Here is a 17344-nt window from a genome sequence, read left to right on the forward strand (position 1 = left end):
CCCCCCTATGGATGCCCGCTGCCTGCAAGACCCAGCGGGGGCACTTCAGTGGCTTTAGCTTATTTAATCCTTAAGTCGGTTCTGCAGAATTGGTGTTACTGGCCCTGTTTTCCTGATAATGAACGCAAGATACAGAGATTCGTTCCTTTTTCACATGGCCCAGGTTCCGGGCAGACCTGGGCTGTGAACCCAGGGCTGATCAACTTTGCCACTGTAGCTGTGGTCCCAAGAGGAACCCTTTGCCGCTGCCCAGGGGAACAACAGTCCTTGAGTAAACGGCATTATCCCTGTTTTATGGACAAGAAAAAGGAAGCAGAGAGAGGAGAGACGCCCTGTCTAAGGCTCACAGACTGCAGGTGCCTGGGCCAGGGTTCCTGGGCCGCCTGCCCCAAAGGGCAGGCCGGCAGCCCTAATGCTGTCAGTGGCCATTTCCCCCACTCAGGGTTTCACTTATTGCTCTGTTACCACACTCATCCATGAAGACCCACTAGACTGTGAAATTCCAGAAAATCTTTTATTCCAGCTGATAAAGGTTTTACAGGCACAAAATGTATTCCTAATTACTGGCTCGTTCCTTTATGCATAAGTGGGTATTTTGTTCAGATGTACAGTTACCATTTTGAACAGCTCCCTGCTCAGTAGAGGAGGCCTGAGTTAAGAGGGGCTCCAGAAGTTCCCACTGTGGTGCAGCCAGTTAAGGATCTGGCATTGTCTCTGAGGCAGCACAGGTTCGAGCCCGGGGCCGGTGCAGTGGGTTAAGGATCTGGCATTGCCGCAGCAGAAGTGTAGGTTGCAGCCGCGGTTTGGATTCAGTCCCTAGCCCAGAAACTTCCATATGCCTGGGGTGTGGTTGAAAAAAAAAAAAAAGGAGCGCCAAAGGGTGTGCCAAGCGGTAATGGGGCCCCATTTCCTCCACCTGCCACCCCAGTGGAGACCAGTGACAAGGGCTGCAGTGACTGAGTTTGAGAACCGCTTGAAGAGAGACCAGAGGACTGACAGCAATGCATCTGATTCCGGCTTGACTCAGCCGCACTACACTTTAGCCCCACACAGACCGAATGGGTCTGAAAGGAAAGATTTCCTGTTTGGTTTCAGGTGGCTTTTTCTTTATCATTCGACAGTCACCTCTGGCTATCGTTCTGCTCTTTTAAGAACTTGGGGTGATGTCAAAAATGAGGATAATCGGAGTTCCCGTCGTGGCTCAGTGGTTAACGAATCCGACTAGGAACCATGAGGTTGCAGGTTCGATCCCTGGCCTTGCTCAGCAGGTTAAAGATCCGGCATTGCCGTGAGCTGTGGTGTAGGTTGCAGACGCAGCTCGGATCCCGCGTTGCTGGGGTTGTGGTGTAGGCTGGCGGCTACAGCTCCGATTCGACCCCTAGCCTGGGAACCTCCATGTGCCGCGGGAGCGGCCCAAGAAATAGCGAAAAAAAAAAAAAAAAAAAAAAAGAGAGAGAAAATGAGGATAATCATTTTGAGGATAACTTTTTCAAAAGTACAACTTTGAGGATTCAATTTTGCCCGGGATAAGCTTGGCCTGTGTCGGAGGAATCACTCCATGAGTTTTTGTCTGTGGTTTGAATTCTCTGTTGCTGGGACTTGTAACAGCCGGGTTCACGCTGAGATTCGGTGCATCGGGACTGGTGCACCCTGACGCCTGACGCTGCTGCAGCTCTGCTGAGCCCTGGAGGGGCCCCCGTGGCTCCATGCTGTGGTTCTAGGCCAGGACCCCACAGGTTCTCCTCTCTGTGGCCTGTCTTTCTGGGAGATTCTTATCATTGAGTCATTGATCCAGAGCTGCTCAACGTGATGGCTCCCAAGAGAGCAAAACAGAGAGGTGATAAAAAGTGGAGGCCCCTTACGCTGTGCCTACAACTTGATTCACTGTGTCATCTCCACCACATTCTCTGGGTCAAGGCAAGCCCCTCAGCCAGTCCAGATTCTGGCGGAGGCAGTATAAATGCTGCATCTCGGAGTTCCCATTGTGGCTCAGAAGTAATGAACCCAACTAGTAGTATCCATGGAGAGGCGGGTTCGATCCCTGGCCTTGCTCCGTGGGGTAAGGATCTGACGTTGCCGTGAGCTGTGGTGTGGGTCACAGACTCGGCTCGGATCCTACATGGCTGTGGCTGTGGCTGGCAGCTACAGCTCGGATTTGACACCTAGCCTGGGAACCTCCATATGCCGCAGATGTGGCCCTCAAAAGACAAAAAAAAAAAAAAAATCCATCTTTCTGAGGGACACCCACTGTCTTGCCGGAGGGCACCCCGGTATCTGATGGAGAGGTGGGTGGACGGCTATTGGCAGAGGACAGTGGTACGGGGCTGGGGCGGGCGGGCCGGGCTGCAGATGGCGGGTCATAGATGATGAAGAGGGGCTGGCAAGTGAAGTCGGGGGGGCCAGGTCTCCACACAGCAAGTGGAGTCTAAGGTGTCCACAAATTCTACTGTCGAGCCTGGCCTTCCAGGTTGTCGGCAGGTGTTACAGACAGGATTCGGTTCCTCCCGGTGTGTGAGTGGAAGGTAATCCCCGCGTGAGCACACAGAGAGGGCTTTCAGGGAGGCGATTCAGGAGTAGGGCGGGGCTCCATCGCATAGGCCCAGGTGTTCATACGAGACACCCCGAGGACACCTCACAGAGGAAAGGCCGGGTGACAGGCTGCTTGCTACCTGCAACCAGGAAGAGAAACCAACCCTGCTTGATCTTAAACTTCAAGTCTCCAGAACTGGGAGAAACACTGTTTAAGCCGCTCGGTCTGTGGTGTCCCGTGGTGGCAGCCCGAGCAGACTGCTGGGGAAGGTCCGCTCGCCAGGTTGGGAGGAGAGAACGTGTGTAGTGTCGCTAGTTCAGTTGGTAACATGCGTCTCTGATCTCCTTGCCCCGGGGTCTTCCCCCTCCCTCACCCCCAAGGCCAGTACGGAGTCTGGGGTCGGGGTCAAGGAAGCGGTGTTAAACCCAGATGCAGGTGTTAAACCCAGATGCACTTTACGCAGCCACTGTCAGCGGCAGCATCTCTCCCACCCAGCGGAACAGGCAGGAGGCTGGATAAAGGTCTCAGAGGTCAGAGGCAGCTTCTCTGATGTCCCTGCCCGCCCCTCCCAGCTCCCTGCTGACATAGAGTGGGCACCACGAGAGAGGGTTGAATTCTGGCTCTGCCACGTCCCTGCTGTGTGGCTGCCCATGAACTTGCCGGGCCCCGACGGCCCCTGTGGTACATGGGAGTGGTACCCAACAGAGTGTGGCTTAGGTGGGATTGAAACTTGACCTGTTACTTCTGGTATCAAGTTCTTAGTGTATCTCTTTATGAAGGAGGTTCTTGAAAAGATCAGGATGGGAGACGAGAAGGCATCTAAAGAGGGGTTGAATGGTTTTTGATGTAACAAGAAGTTGAAGAAGGTAGGTTGGCATTGGGCTGCAGGTCGATCGGGATGGTGTTTGCCCAGCCCTGGTCATTTCGCCGTCACCTTCCTGACTTCCTCTGTGACAAGCAGATGTTACAAGAGAGCTGGAAAGCGAGGAGCCCGAGGAAGAGATGAGAGCTTCGGCACAAAGCTTCTCCCTGCGTAACTTATTGGTATGAATGAATGGTCTGAGGGTCACGAAAACCAAGTCCACGACTTGCTAGAGCACATTCCAGCATCAGAGAAACACCAGGTGCGGGGGTGGGGGTGGGGAGACGTCTCTCTGCCAGATCAGAAGCCTGGCCTTTATTCAGAATTTTCCTTATGGCTCCTTCAGAATTAGTACTGCCACCGTGCAAGACAGCTTGGCAGTTTCTTCCGAAGCTAAACATAGTCTTTACCATACGATCCAGCACTTGTGCTCTGACGTGTTTACCCAAATGAATGAAAACTTATGTCCACTCCAAAACCTGCTCACGGATGTTTATAGCAGCTTCAGTCATAACTGCCCAAACTCGGAAGCCACCAAGATGTCCTGCAGGAAGCGAGTGGACACATGAACTGTGATTCAGCTAGATGGTGGAATATTATTCAGCACTGAAGAGAGGCAGACTGTCAGACCATGGCACGACAGGGAGGAGACTCAGTGCACATCACTAAGGGAAAGAAGCCAGTCTGAAAAGACAGCACGCAGTCTGAGTCCAGTTATCAAAACTCCGGAAAAGGCAGACCTTGGAAAATAATAAAAAGGATGAGTAACGGCCATGGGTTGGAGGAGGGAGGGGAAAGTAGGCAGAGCAGTGAGGATTCTGAGGGCAATGAAACTCCTACATAGGGTCCAGGGGTGGATCCGTAGCATAACACATTTTTAAAAACCCATACCCTGTACAGCTTCAAGGGTGAACGCTCATGTAAACTCTGAACTCGGGATGGTAATGACCTGTCGGTGCAGGTTCATCCATTGCAGCCAAGGCACCAAGGGGCCGTAGTGTCCTTGGGGCGGGGGGGCGGGGGACGGACAGGGTGTGTGGGAGCTCCGTGTGTGCCGCTCGGTTTTGCTGTGAACCTGAAACTTCTCTTTAAGGCAATTTATTAATTAAAAAAAATCCAGCCTGTGTGTCCTTTCCCTTCCAAACATAGGTCCTCGATGGCTGGGAATATGGTCTGTAGCCATCAAGGTTTGAGCTCTGCCTTTCCCCTCCTTCCCCCTCCCTCTTTCTTTCCTTCTTTCCTTTTTTCCTTTTGTGTTAATTGCTATTTAAAGCCAGTGTCAATAATTACCAACCATTTTGGTACCACTTGATCCTCTTCTGACCTCTGGGGGAGGTTCACTGACCTTGTCCTGCTGTTTGCTTTCCATCCTCCGGACGTAAAATGAACAAGCAGGAAGGCCGAGGGGGTGGTTCCCCTGAACAGCTCTTAAAGCACTTTTATTACATTTGGAGCCTTCACTTTCCGTTCACCCCCATCCTAGCTAGAGCCACAATACTCACCTAAGTAGGAAATAAGTGATTTGGACTCCAGACCTTCCATTCTCATTTTATGGCAATTTTCTATACACCTGTGTACTTTGTCCAGAGATTTCAGATACTGCAGATATTTCTCATGTGATGAACTAAGATCCTTGGTGTGTAAGATGTCACAGTGCAGTGAATTCATTCTTGTTCGTGTCTGTCTCCCCAGTTAGACTCAGAATCCCTGTGCCCGGCCCAAAGAAAAGCACAGTTAGTCTAAGCGGTGGGAGGGAGGGAGAAGGAGGGGGTGGTTAATACTGCAGAGAAGAGAAACTGGAAGTTTTGCTGTGCTGGTAAAAATTAATTCCATTGCATGAGGGAGGGATTTTTTTTAAACTCTTCATTTCTGTACCCCACGCCTAGAACAGCATCTGGCACATAGTCAGATAATATTTGCTGAAAGAATGAATAGAAGGTTCCTTATGGACTGAGAATTTCCAGGTGCCAACCATCATTTCAGTGTTTAATACATAGGATTAACATACCCTCTCACACCCAAATGTTTCCTCTGTCTTCCTGTGAACCTGCCGTGCCTGGGCGCCAGTTCCTCCCTCTGGAGTTAGGTAGAACGGAATTATAGATGTTGAGCTCACCTGCAGTAAACACATTTTTCTATACAGAATGCTATTTCATTTCTGACCACATACTTGCCAGGTCGGTGCTGGAATTCCAGTATCACAGCTGAGGCAACGGAAGCTCAGAGAGGCCAAACACCTTGCCCGAGGTCACACAGCTCCCGCGTGGCAGAGCTGGTCTCCAGCGGTCAGGTTCGGAGCTTTCTCTCTGCACTGTCTCCCGTGTGGCAGCTCTTAGTGCTCTGGGCTCGGCTGTGCTGCTCCAAAGGAGTTTGACTGGAAAGCATCTTGGCTGAGAGTGGAGGACGCCTCACCAAGGGGCTTCCTGTTTGTTCTGCTCTGGTCCAAGCCTGGTGCTGCAGGCAAGGGACACAGTCTGGGGACCTTGCAGCTCATCAGCCCAGTGACCTTCCAGCAAGCCTCCTAGCTACTCTGAGCCTCCTTCCAAAAAGCAAATGCTTTTCTAAATCATTCTCTACGGCCCACCCAGCCTTAGCAACGCAGCAGCCCTATGAGCCCTCGTGGTTTTGCACTTGAGGGCGGTGGTACCTGCAGGGCGGGCTTGGGCAAGACCCACTGGTTTCTCCCACACAACCTTACGGAGTGCCTGCTGTGCTGGGGGCAAGTCGGGGATTCCGGGGGTGGATACGCAGCCTCAGGGTAACGTGGAAAGGGTTCCAGAATCTGCACGGCCCTGGGGTTGTGGGCCCGGAGCAGGGAGCAGAGAAGACGGGCAGTGACCTCAGGGTCCCGCAGCTGTCAGAATAGAAGACTCTCAGGCCCAACAGCACGGTTCTGACCTGTCGGTGTTTCCACCAGGTGCATGAAGAATGCTGCCCGGGTTCCAGCCTGGGGAATTTTATGATGTTTTCTCAAAACAACCATAATTTTTCCATTAAAATATTTTTAATTTTGATAAAAGGAAGAAATAGTCTTTGTTTCCCTCCACCGGTAAGAGGACTTGGGCGTGTTTTATGCCTAAAGGCGGGTGTTACTTTGTAAGGCCGCCAGGAAGGGGATCTCTGCAATCAGGCCATGTGTTTCACAGCAGGAGCACGGGGCTTCTTGCACACGCGTTGAGTCCCGGGGTCCTTCAAGACCAGACCTTCGGAGCCAGACTTGTGAGTGAAGCGGGCATCTTTCTTGGCTGTTTCGACCCAGTTAGGCATTTGAGTCCTTTTTTGGCCTGTTCCCACCATAGCAGTCTAGGGAGCCACGCTGAGTGAAAGGCTGATGGAGCTTCGGTTTAGAAAAACGGTCCAGATTGTGGAGGCCAAGGCCAGACGACCAGGGTTCAGATCTCAGCTTTGCCACTTACTAGCTGTGTAGCCTTAGGCAAGCTACTTAACCTCTCTGTTTCCTCATGTTTGATACCCGTCCAGGTCTCATGAGGGCTGCATGAACTAATGGAGCACAGGAGCCTGGCACTTGGTGAATGTCCTGATGGCGACATTGGTGACAGTTACTGTTGCTGTTGCCAGTAGCATCTAAAATCTTAACCATGGAGTTCCCGTTGTGGCGCAGTGGTTAACAAATCCGACTAGGAACCATGAGGTGGTGGGTTCGATCCCTGGCCTTGCTCAGTGGGTTAAAGATCCGGCGTTGCCGTGAGCTGTGGTGTAGGTTGCAGATGAGGCTCGGATCCCGTGTTGCTGTGGCTCTGGCATAGGCCAGTGGCTACAGCTCCGATTGGACCCCTAGCCTGGGAACCTCCATATGCCACGGGAGCAGCTCAAGAAAAGGCAAAAAGACAAAAATAAATAAATAAATAAATAAAATAAAATCTTAACCATGCTGCCCCCGAGTTCTCCAGAAAAGCTTCTGACGCTCCACCCTCTTTGGGAGGGCTTAGGGCATGTAGCCCTGGCAGAGGATAGAGGGGTGGGTGGCCCTGGAGTGATGTCCTTCCCGCTGCTCTGGGTCTCTGGCCTCATAAGAGGCGAGAAACCTGCCCCTCCCCTTTGTCCCTGGGCCTGTGCCCGGGCTGGAAGGAAGCTCATTCATATCTCACTTTTACAAGACAGGCAGCCATTGGTAACATCCCGACACCCCCCCAGCCATCGGCTCGTGGAAGTTTAATGATGATGATCATAATGACAAATAGCAGTGGCGCCGCCTGACCGCGGCCCTGTTGGGGGTCCGTCTCTGAACCAGAAGTTCAGCCTCGCGTGGGCTGCAGGGAGGCCCGCCAGCTCATCCTGCCAAGCCTGCCTCTCCTTTTTGTGAGTTCCTCTGCAGCGGAAGCCACGTTGCCGGGGCGGCCCCTCGCCTGGGGCTGCGGGACTTCAGGCATCCCCCGGCCTTGGCTGCCCGCTTCCAAGTGCCCGAGACACCTGCTTCCATCCCATCGGGCACAGACACAGGGGAGCCTCACCTTCCAGTCCGTGGTCCCTGAGCCCGGTCCTCAGTTCAAAGCCGGCTCCGAAGGCCAGCGAGACCCGGGAACCAGAGTGGTTGTAGGAGCTGGTAGAGCTTGGGGGTCCAAACTCAGGGGGCTGGGTGGTGTGTACTGTGCCTATGAGCTCAGCACGGGGAGGCAGGTTTGGGGAGCACCAGCCAGGCTCTGCCGTCACCCTTACAAGTAATTCTGTTACGGCAGCTTGTTATCACCTTTGGGCGCTCAAGGTTGCCCAAGAGTTTGACCCTCCAGACCTGAGGCCCTTCGTAATGCAAAGAAATGCCCATGTTGAGCAGCCAGAAACTTTGTTTCTGGGAAAAAAAAGAGTCACTCTTTCTGACATGTTACTGTCTAGAAGTAAAGTGCAAGCCGACACTACATTTAAGCAGCCACGTTTTGTTTTGGGGGTTGCGGTGGAGCGGGGGGCAGGTGTGTGAAACGTTAAAAAAGAAAACAGGTGAAACTAACTTGTTAAGTTTTACTATTACAATTTTATCATTTTTAACATTTTTTTTTATCATGGTCACTTACAGTGTTCTGTCAGCTTCTGCAGGACAGCAGCGTGACCCATTATCCTCTATCACGTTCCCTCACAAGTGAATGTATTTTATTTAACCCAGTTGTATCCAAAATAAACAACTGTCAGTGAGATGTTGTGTTTTGTGGTGCCAAGCCCTCAGAATCAGGTGTGTGTTTTACACATAAAGCATGTCTCCATTTGCACGCACGCCCTTCCACCGGCTCATCACCACCTGTGGCCTAGTGGTTACTGGCCTGGCCAGGGACAGTCTAGACAGCTCCCAGGGGGCCGTGTAAACAGCATGCTAAACCATGTGTTTCTAAATGTTTCTATCTTCAGCAGGGCTCTCTCATGCTCTGTCCCTTTTGCAGTGAGGTTTGGGGTCATTTGGAGGCATGTCTTAATAGCAGTTGATCATTGAGAGGGAAGTATGCTTCATTCCAAGAAATGAATTTTCAGGGAGTTCCCTGCTGGCCTAGCCCTTCAGGAGCTGGCGTTGTCCCTGCCAAGGCTCAGGTCAGTGCTGTGGCACGGGTTCCCTGGCCTGGGACCTTCTGTATGCCACGGGCGCAGCCCAAAACCTAAATAACATAAAATCAGAAAATAAATAAAAATGAATTTGCAATGGCAGGGTTGCCCCCATCCCTCGTACCTTCGATCTTTGAAGCTTCTGCTTGCATCCAGCGCGCTGGCCAGAGTAACAGGTTGTGAACTTCCGGAGGAGGTGCTCCAGCTAAATTCTCAATCCCGAGGGCGCCACAGCATTCAGGGCGACTGCGTAATCTCAGCGCAGGGTCTCACGACTGCCTTCGCCAGGAACGAGCCCTTGGCACTTGGCCTTCTGCCTTCGTTCAGCCTTGGGGGGAGGCAGGTGTTGTCTGCCTGAGTCAGAAGAGTTGATGCTGTGGAAATGGACCTGGGAGGCAAGTTGGACCAAAGTCGATGGAGTCAAACAGACAAACGCTTCAGGTGGCCCTGGCTTTTTAGGATTCCTGAATCACTCAGACCAGAAACAGAATTTCTTTCCACCCCCTTGACTTCTGGCAGCTCCCCAGACTTGGGGCGGCAGGGGGGATCTCCCACCACCCAGTCAGAGGGCTCAGGTTGGTAAGACTGCTCGGATGTGTGTAGAAATAGGATACAGAGCAGAGCGGGGCCTCCCTCTCGCGCGGCAGCCCGATGCCCCAGCTCTGCCTGTGTTCAAAACAAACTAAAATAGACAAACCCCACGGTTTTACTGTATAGCACAGGGAGCTACATTCAGCATCTTGTAATAACCTGTAATGGAAAAGAATCAAAAATATATACACACGCAGATATGCATATATATATATGTATGTGTAACCACGGCCAAGCCACTTTGCTGCACACCTGAAACTAACACAATATTGTAGGTCATCTATATTTCAATTTAAAAAAAATAAAACACTGGTTAATGAGAACAGATTGCAGAGACTGGTTTTATTTTATTTATTTGTTTATTTTTTGTCTTTTTACGGCATATGGAGGTCCCCAGACTAGGGGTCCAGCGAAGCTGTAGGCCTACACCACAGCCACAGCAGTGTGGGATCCAAGCCACATCTGTGACCACCACCACAGCTCACGGCAACACTAGATCCTTAACCCACTGAGCAAGGCCAGGGATTGAACCTGTATCCTCATGGATGCTAGTCAGATTCGTTTCCAGTGAGGTATGACGGGAACTCCTGAGACTGGCTTTAATATAGTGACAAGAACAAATTTTATTCAAGTGCTTTTGAAATACAGTTACAACAGCTAAAACGACAACTTCAAACCTGGTGAAACTAATCCTCAGAGCCCTTTGATTCATAGTTTATTAATCCCAGGGTGAGGGATTCCGTGTATTTGAAAGACATAAATTGTATTTTTAAAACAAAATATGTTAGTATTCAGAGCACCACTTGTTAGCTGATTGGCTCCAGGCACGTGTCGTGAGCTTCTCACATCTCAGTTCTTTTCCCTGCAAAATGAGAGACATCATCCTTGCTGCCTCGTTGGACCACACAGCGTGTACAGAGGGTCTGATCTACAACAGGAGCTTGGCGCCTGCACCTTCCCTCCCGCAAAGAGAATTTATCTCGTTCTGCTACCTGGTGGAGGCAGGTTTCAATGCAGGCATTTCCTGTCCGGGAGCTGGAGTGCCCTCCACCATTTGGTGTCATTAGGGAATAAACTAGAGCCTCCTTTGGGTAGGGTTCTTTGTGTTCTTTATGTGTATACGTTCCACATGCTCAGAAAAAAATGTGCAGAAAAGAACACATGTCGTTTTCAGAAGAACCAAAGCGTCTTTGTAGGTTACTTTGATTATTTTCTTGTCAAGGAAACAAGCTGCCACGTTCAAATATGGACCCCTCCCAGCCTGAGGCAAGTCAGAGGAACTTGGACTTCTCGTGCCACGGGGAGAAATATCAAGAATATGTTCAAGGAATGGGGATGAGCAGACATGCAGGAAGTTAGCTCATGTCCCAGGACATTTAATTAGACATAGTGGGCTGTGTGAAAAATACCCTAGAATGTTCCAAAGTCTAGTTTGTCTGCAAAAAAAAAAAAAAAAAAAAATGGCAAAGGTGGTGGTGCCCAGTACCTGTTGGTATATGTTCACCTCGAATCCTGGGGCATGACCCGTGGGTCTGGAAAGTGTGTGCCCTGGGTACCCAGCCTGTCTGGGAGGCAACCACCAGTGTTGTAATAAGCTGTGCCACTCTTAGAAGTTCAAGTCCGTAGTTCTCCCTTCCACAGAGGGGGCGGTGCAGGATCACCCTAGTACTTCTGAGAGTTGCAGAGGTAGATGGAGGAATGGAGGGGAGGTCCCCAGAGCCCCTCACCCAGCTAGAGCTGCTGCCGGCCCCCTGCCAACTCCTTTCATCGCTTCCTCCCCACTCCTGTTGTCCTGCAGTATTTCAGCCGGATCTGCCACGATCAGGTCATTTCCCCCATACATACTTCACCTCTCACACCCCTAAGTGCTCTCATCTCTAACTGGAAAGGGCACTTCGTCACTAACCATCACACCCTTTATCCCACGTCACACTTAACAGCGACGTGAACAGCAGTCCCTCCATCTCATGTAACATCAAGACCATGTTTGAATTTTCCCAGTTTCGTTTTATACTTGGTTGGTTTGAATCAAGATTCAGACAAGGTCCATAGATGACTTTTTTTTTTTTTTTTTTTTTTTTTTTTTTGTCTTTTTGCTATTTCCTTGGGCCGCTCCCGCAGCATATGGAGGTTCCCAGGCTAGGGGTCCAATCGGAGCTGTAGCCCCCGGCCTACGCCAGAGCCACAGCAACGCGGGATCCGAGCCGCGTCTGCAACCTACACCACAGCTCACGGCAACGCTGGATCGTTAACCCACTGAGCAAGGGCAGGGACCAAACCCGCAACCTCATGGTTCCTAGTCGGATTCGTTAACCACTGCGCCAAGACGGGAACTCCCATAGATCACATTTGATTGTTCTATTTTGAGTCTCTTTTAAAAATACTTTGAGGAGTTCCCGCGGTGGCCTAGTGGGTTAAGAATCTGACTGCAGAGGCTCCAGTAGCTGCAGAGGTTCAAGTTCACTCCCTGGCCTGCCTCAGTGGGTTAAGGACTCCGCGTTGCCCCAGCTGCAGCCTAGGCCACTGATGTGGCTCGTATTCAGTTGCTGGCCAGGGACTGTCCCTATGCCCCGGGTGCCGCCATGAGAAAAAGAAATTTCCGTTGGTTGGTTTGAAATTTACGTCCTTCGGCTCATCCTTATTGGGCAACACAAGAAAACCTGAATTTTTCCTTTACTCATTCCTCCTCCTCCTCTTCGTCACCACCGTCTTTACTACTTTCAGCAAAATTCTATGTGGATTGTCCTCTTGATCAGACACTTGCTCTGAATGACCTCTGGCTTTTCCCAAAAATTAAGTCCACCTCAGTGCCCAGGTCTTTCTCACCCATGGAGAGAATGAAGTCTGCCTGCCAGCAGTGCTGCTGCGGCGTCTGCAGGTGGGTTCAGAGGGGGGTTCAGCACGCGTCAGGCCGTGACTCCCACGTGGAGAGTTCTCTGTGTGTCTGGTTTGAAGGATCCTCTTCAGAACTCAGGGACCTCCTTTGCGCGACCGGAGTCTATAAATGCCTGCCTGCCTTAGCCATTCCGTCACGGGCTTGTTGACTGGCCGCTAAACGGATGTTTTTGTATCTCCCACAGATCATCGCCTATCAGCCGTATGGGAAATCCGTGGACTGGTGGGCCTATGGCGTCCTGTTATATGAAATGCTGGCCGGACAGGTAATGCTTCCCCGTGGTTTCCTACTGGTGGGTCACCCTATAGCAGGAGTCCTCCAGCTCCGCTGGGGCTGTGATGGCCAGACTGGTGGAGTGGTCTGGCTGGTGCTAGTCTGACTTCCTGATCCAGGTGAAAGAGGGAGCAATTGCCCCTTGAGAGAGGATTATATTCAGTATGTACAAAAATTATCTCCTCCTTATAAAAATCCGGACTGAAAGCTCCACACTGCAGTGTAGACATACAGCTTCCACATTGTACGCAAAAGCTTCCGGCAGATTGGTGACGACAGTAGCCTTGCAAAGCCTCTGTGTCCCGGCACTGGGGTTAGGTTAGTGTTCATTGCGAGTTTCTGTGCAGAAACTACCCCAGCTGCTGCCCCCGTGCCGTCAGTGTCATCGTTAAAGGAAAAAGTTAAACTTGGAGAAGTGTTTTAATGGCTTCTCCCGTCTCCCTTTATCTCTCCCTTGGCAAGTCGTTGTAATTTTCACAAAAGCCCAGTGAGGCTGAACTCCCAGTTAAGAAAGGGCAAATTAGGTTTCCCTTGGCGATGTGACACGTATCAGATAACCAAGTGCCTGTATCATTAGGGCAAGTCACTCCAGCTGCCCTGACAAACCCCAATCTCAATCTCAGTGGATTAACAACAGTGGGGGTATTTGCCCTCTGGGGGAGGGGGAACCCTGATCTCATGGTCATTCAAGGACCCACGGTCTTCGTCTCCCGTCCCTGGCTCCGCCACCTCTCAGAGCTTCGAATTCTTCCACCGCGTCCTCCTCATTCAGCTGGCCAGTGAAGAGGGAGCAAGCAGGGGGACGACTGCATGGGTCTTTTAGGGGCCAGACCTGCAGGCGGCAGGCATCTCTCCTCCCTGGGTTCCACTGGCCACGTGGCTCCTCCTTTCACATTTTGACAATAAAATTCGACTGGCTTCTTAGCCCCCCAGGAGCCCTGCTGTTGGAGAAGGCGCAAGATGCCCAGTTCCCCTCCTTGATCCCACTCGGATGTTCTGACTCTGGAGTCCAGAAAACAAACCCCGGTTTCATTCAGAGTCACATTTGCATATGCCAACAAACAAAATTGGTCGAGCGGAAGTCGCCAGGGCAGGATCTGCTTCCAGGGGCACCTTACAAGACCCAAGATGAGCGGCTCTTGATTGGCCAGCTGGAGACTAGGGTTTCGGAAAGCAGCCCTGCCGCCAAGTGGGCCCCCACTGCACCCCCCCAGCCGCCGCCCCCCCCCCACCCTCCTGGGACTTCATTCCCTAGGGGAGAGTGCAGGAGACCCCTCCACGTCCCATTTGGGGTGCGTTTTGAAGTCCTGCCTCAGCTGCAGACTGTCCCCGAGGCCCTGGGCTTGAAGATACCCACACCCAGTGGCTCCCAGACCTCTGGCACATTTCATTATCTCCTGCCCCGCTTCCCAGGAGTTACTTAGCCGGCCTTATGCGATCCCTTAAAGCTTCCATAATCTCTGTTGAAAATGGAGACACTTTAAATAAGACACGTTAAAAGCATCCCGCGTTGGGGCGCACTGTCAGGCACAGCCGCCGTTCCGCTAAATCTTCACGGGCCTGCCCCGGACAGTTTTTTATTTCAGATGCCCCTTCTTGGTCTTCCTCTGTGACGCCTCAGTGCGAATTTAAACATATTCCTGGGCTGTGACTCAGCCCAGAAAGGATAATGAGGGCTCTGTTGTGGTCCCCACGGCCCCTCAAGATGGCAGGAGCCTCCAAGACCCAGCAGAGGGAATGGATGCTGCTTTTGAAAAGAAAGATGAATTATAAAGTTGTTGGTGGGGTTGTGGTCTAAATTTGTCCTCTTTAATCACAGAGGGCTGAAGATGAGCAGGGAAAAAAAAATCATTTATTGCAATTTTCTTCTCACTTTGGCTTATTTATTGTCAGCAGCCCAGGGGACAGGTATAAACCAGCCTGAGTCTGACAAGCATGATTGCTTCCAGGCATAAATAGTATTTACCCGGCCTTCTAATGAGCATCTTGCAACTAAAAGCGATCACAGGCATTCATCATAAAGAGACGGCCCTCTCCTCTTTCTGTCCCTTTCTGCCAGGGTTATTTATGCTTTGTCTTCATCCCTGATTCATCAGGAATGAGTCCTTTATCCCAGAACTTCAGCCAAATTGTGCTGGGTGCTGTCTCCCCCACACCCTCGCCCATCAGTGATCTGCATGCAGCTTGACCATGGCAGGGCTCCAGTGACCAGTAGGTGATTTGGGAATCATTTGGGGAAGAGTGACCCATCACCCCATTTACCTATTTATTTATTTACTTGGCCACACCCATAGCATGTGGAAGTTCCCAGGCCAGGGATCGAACCTGTGCCACAACAGCAACTCGAGCCACTGCAGTGACAATGCCAGATCCTTAACCCACTGTGCCACAAGGGAAATCCACAAATTGGGAGTCCTGCTGTGATGCAGTGGGTTAATGGTCCGGCTCGTCTCTGCAGAGGTGCTGGTTTGATCCCGGCCCAGCGGAGTGGGTTAAGGATCTGGTGTTGCTGCAGCTGTGACACAGGTTGAAGCGGCGACTCCCATTCAGTCCCTGGCCCAGGAACTTCCATATGCCGCAGGTGGAACAGAAAAATAAAAATAAAATAAAATCCACAAATTCTGTATCCCTAAGGAGGGCTCCTTTGGTTCAGACGTTTTTGACACCAGGCCAGGTCTTTCGTTAACAGGGAGCTTAGCTTGAAACTCTGAGCCCAGGTTTGTAGAAACTTGAAAATAATCATGAGGATGGGGGAACGAGGGAAGAGAAGCAAATCCAAAATGGTGCTATACTCAGGACCTCCGTCCCATGCCCCCCGCGGTCCCCCCTCCATTCACTCATCCCCTCGTGGTCCCCCTTCCATTCACACCCCCCCGTGGCCCTTCATCCACTTCCCCCCTGTGGCCCCCCTTTCATCCACACCACCCCCTGTGGTCCCCCCTCCCCCCACACCCCCTCTGTGGTCCCCCCTCCATCCACACCCCCTCTGCGGTCCCCCCTCCATCCCACACCACCCCCTGTGGTCCCCCCTCCCCCCACACCCCCTCTGTGGCCCCCCCTCCATCCACACCCCCTCTGCGGTCCCCCCTCCATCCCACACCACCCCCTGTGGTCCCCAGGCTCAGTTGCTGGCAAGACCAGGAAGGAAAATGAATGTGATTATAACTCCTCACCATTGACCTGCCTTCAGCACCAAGGCCTGAGGGCAAGCAGTTACCTGGAAGAACGCTCCAGGGGTGACCTGGGGAGACTTAACCAGAGCCAGAAAAATGTTCACATCCTTTGGCGGCATAATCCCACACCTGGGAAGTTATTCTCAGGAGGTAATTCAGAAACAAGAAAAATGACATGCTCAGAGATGTTCACAGTGGCATCAGCGACCAGGACACGGTGCCAGAAGCCTTCATTCACGTGCCGTGGACACACACATCCGTCTGTAGTGCAGCCCTGCTCCTTCCTTGTCTGGGAACACTGGTAGCTACAGAGAAAGTGTGTTGGCACCAGCCAGTGAAAAACAAGGAACTCCGAGTGATACCTCATAGTTTGGAAATCACTGCCTGTTTTGCAGGATCACTGCCTGTAATAGGCACTCGCAGCAGGCAGGGGCGGGCGGTGGGGGCGGGGGGACGGCCAGTAGGACCAGCCTCTGCTCCAGTCCTTGGCTGGGTGCAGCCCCTCCCCGACGCGGATGCAGCCCGCATGCCCAGTGGGGAGTCTGCCCCCGCCCCTTGCCTGGTGGGCACCCCGGGCGCCCTGTTCCTTCTGCCCAGGGAAGCACGCCTCGGCGGCCACTTCTGCACTGAGTCATTCACACGCAGGCCAATTTTAGTTCTCACCCACCTGCGTGCTTCGACCAAATTAAACATTCTTTACATTAGGTGCTTACAACCGGAAAGAGCCTATTTATTTCTGTTTCTAGACCCAAAAAAGAGGAAAAGTAAGTGGCACCAGAGACCCAACCCCAGTCTCCCATACATGGTCCCAAGGTGGGCTCTTTAGGGCCACGGCTCTGGGCCCTGTCCCTGAGGTGGGTGTGGCCCTGTGTGCTGACCCCACGGTCAGCTCCTGTCCAGGCTGGGGCTGGAGGGAGCAGGAAGGGTGGGGGTCAGGGGAACGGGCTGGAAGGACTTGTGAGTGGCTGGGGGAGGGCAGTGCTTGGTTCTGCTGCTCCCCCTTGGAGGGAAATGTTTGCTGCTGTCTTTAAACCGAAGCCAGGCTCTGGCAGTCTCTGAATCCTAACCTCTCTTTTTCCAATGGGAGGAAAATGTAACAAGATTAAACAGAAGGGATTCTTTATCCAGGGCCAACCTCCTGGTCTGCCTCCGCCCCCTCCCCCCGCGCCCCTTTGGCCACATGGCATGTAGAAGTTCCTGGGTCAGGGATCGAAGCTGCACCACTGCAGTGACAATGCCAGATTCTTAACCCACTGAGCCACAAGGGAACTCCCAGTCTAACTTTCTTATGCTAACAAGCCCAAGGTTAGCTGAGCCAGGAGATAATTAGGGGACATTTCCCATAAACCCACTTCTTGGTATGCTGTCCCAGCAGAGTGACAGGTAATTTGAGGGGCCTCTCAGGATTACAGACCTGCTGGAGGACCAAGCTTGAAGGACATCCTGAGCTCATCCGTTCCTCCTGAAGATCCTGA

The 17344-nt window shown here is 52.0% G+C and overlaps 1 protein-coding gene across 8 annotated transcripts in view; it reads left to right on the top strand.

The window, feature by feature from the left end:
• Positions 1-17344, top strand: part of PRKCA (protein kinase C alpha) — a 386878-nt gene that overhangs the window by 349303 nt on the left and 20231 nt on the right. For 5 of the 8 annotated variants that reach the window (XM_084984029.1, XM_084984030.1, XM_021066740.2 and 2 more), the window contains one exon: positions 12608-12688. In XM_084984029.1, the coding sequence (XP_084840155.1) occupies positions 12608-12688 (81 nt within the window). Of the gene's footprint in view, positions 1-1382; positions 1450-5596; positions 6412-7191; positions 7269-12607; positions 12689-17344 lie in introns of those variants that run through there. The other 3 variants (XR_014820939.1, XR_014820938.1, XR_014820940.1) reach the window with 3 other exon arrangements.

Source organism: Sus scrofa, chromosome 12 (assembly GCF_054392235.1).
Source record: "Sus scrofa isolate SSC_HxYL_T2T_F1_AM1 chromosome 12, Sscrofa_HxYL_maternal_Yorkshire_Landrace_v2.0, whole genome shotgun sequence".
In the NCBI taxonomy this organism is placed as follows: Eukaryota; Metazoa; Chordata; class Mammalia; order Artiodactyla; family Suidae; genus Sus; species Sus scrofa.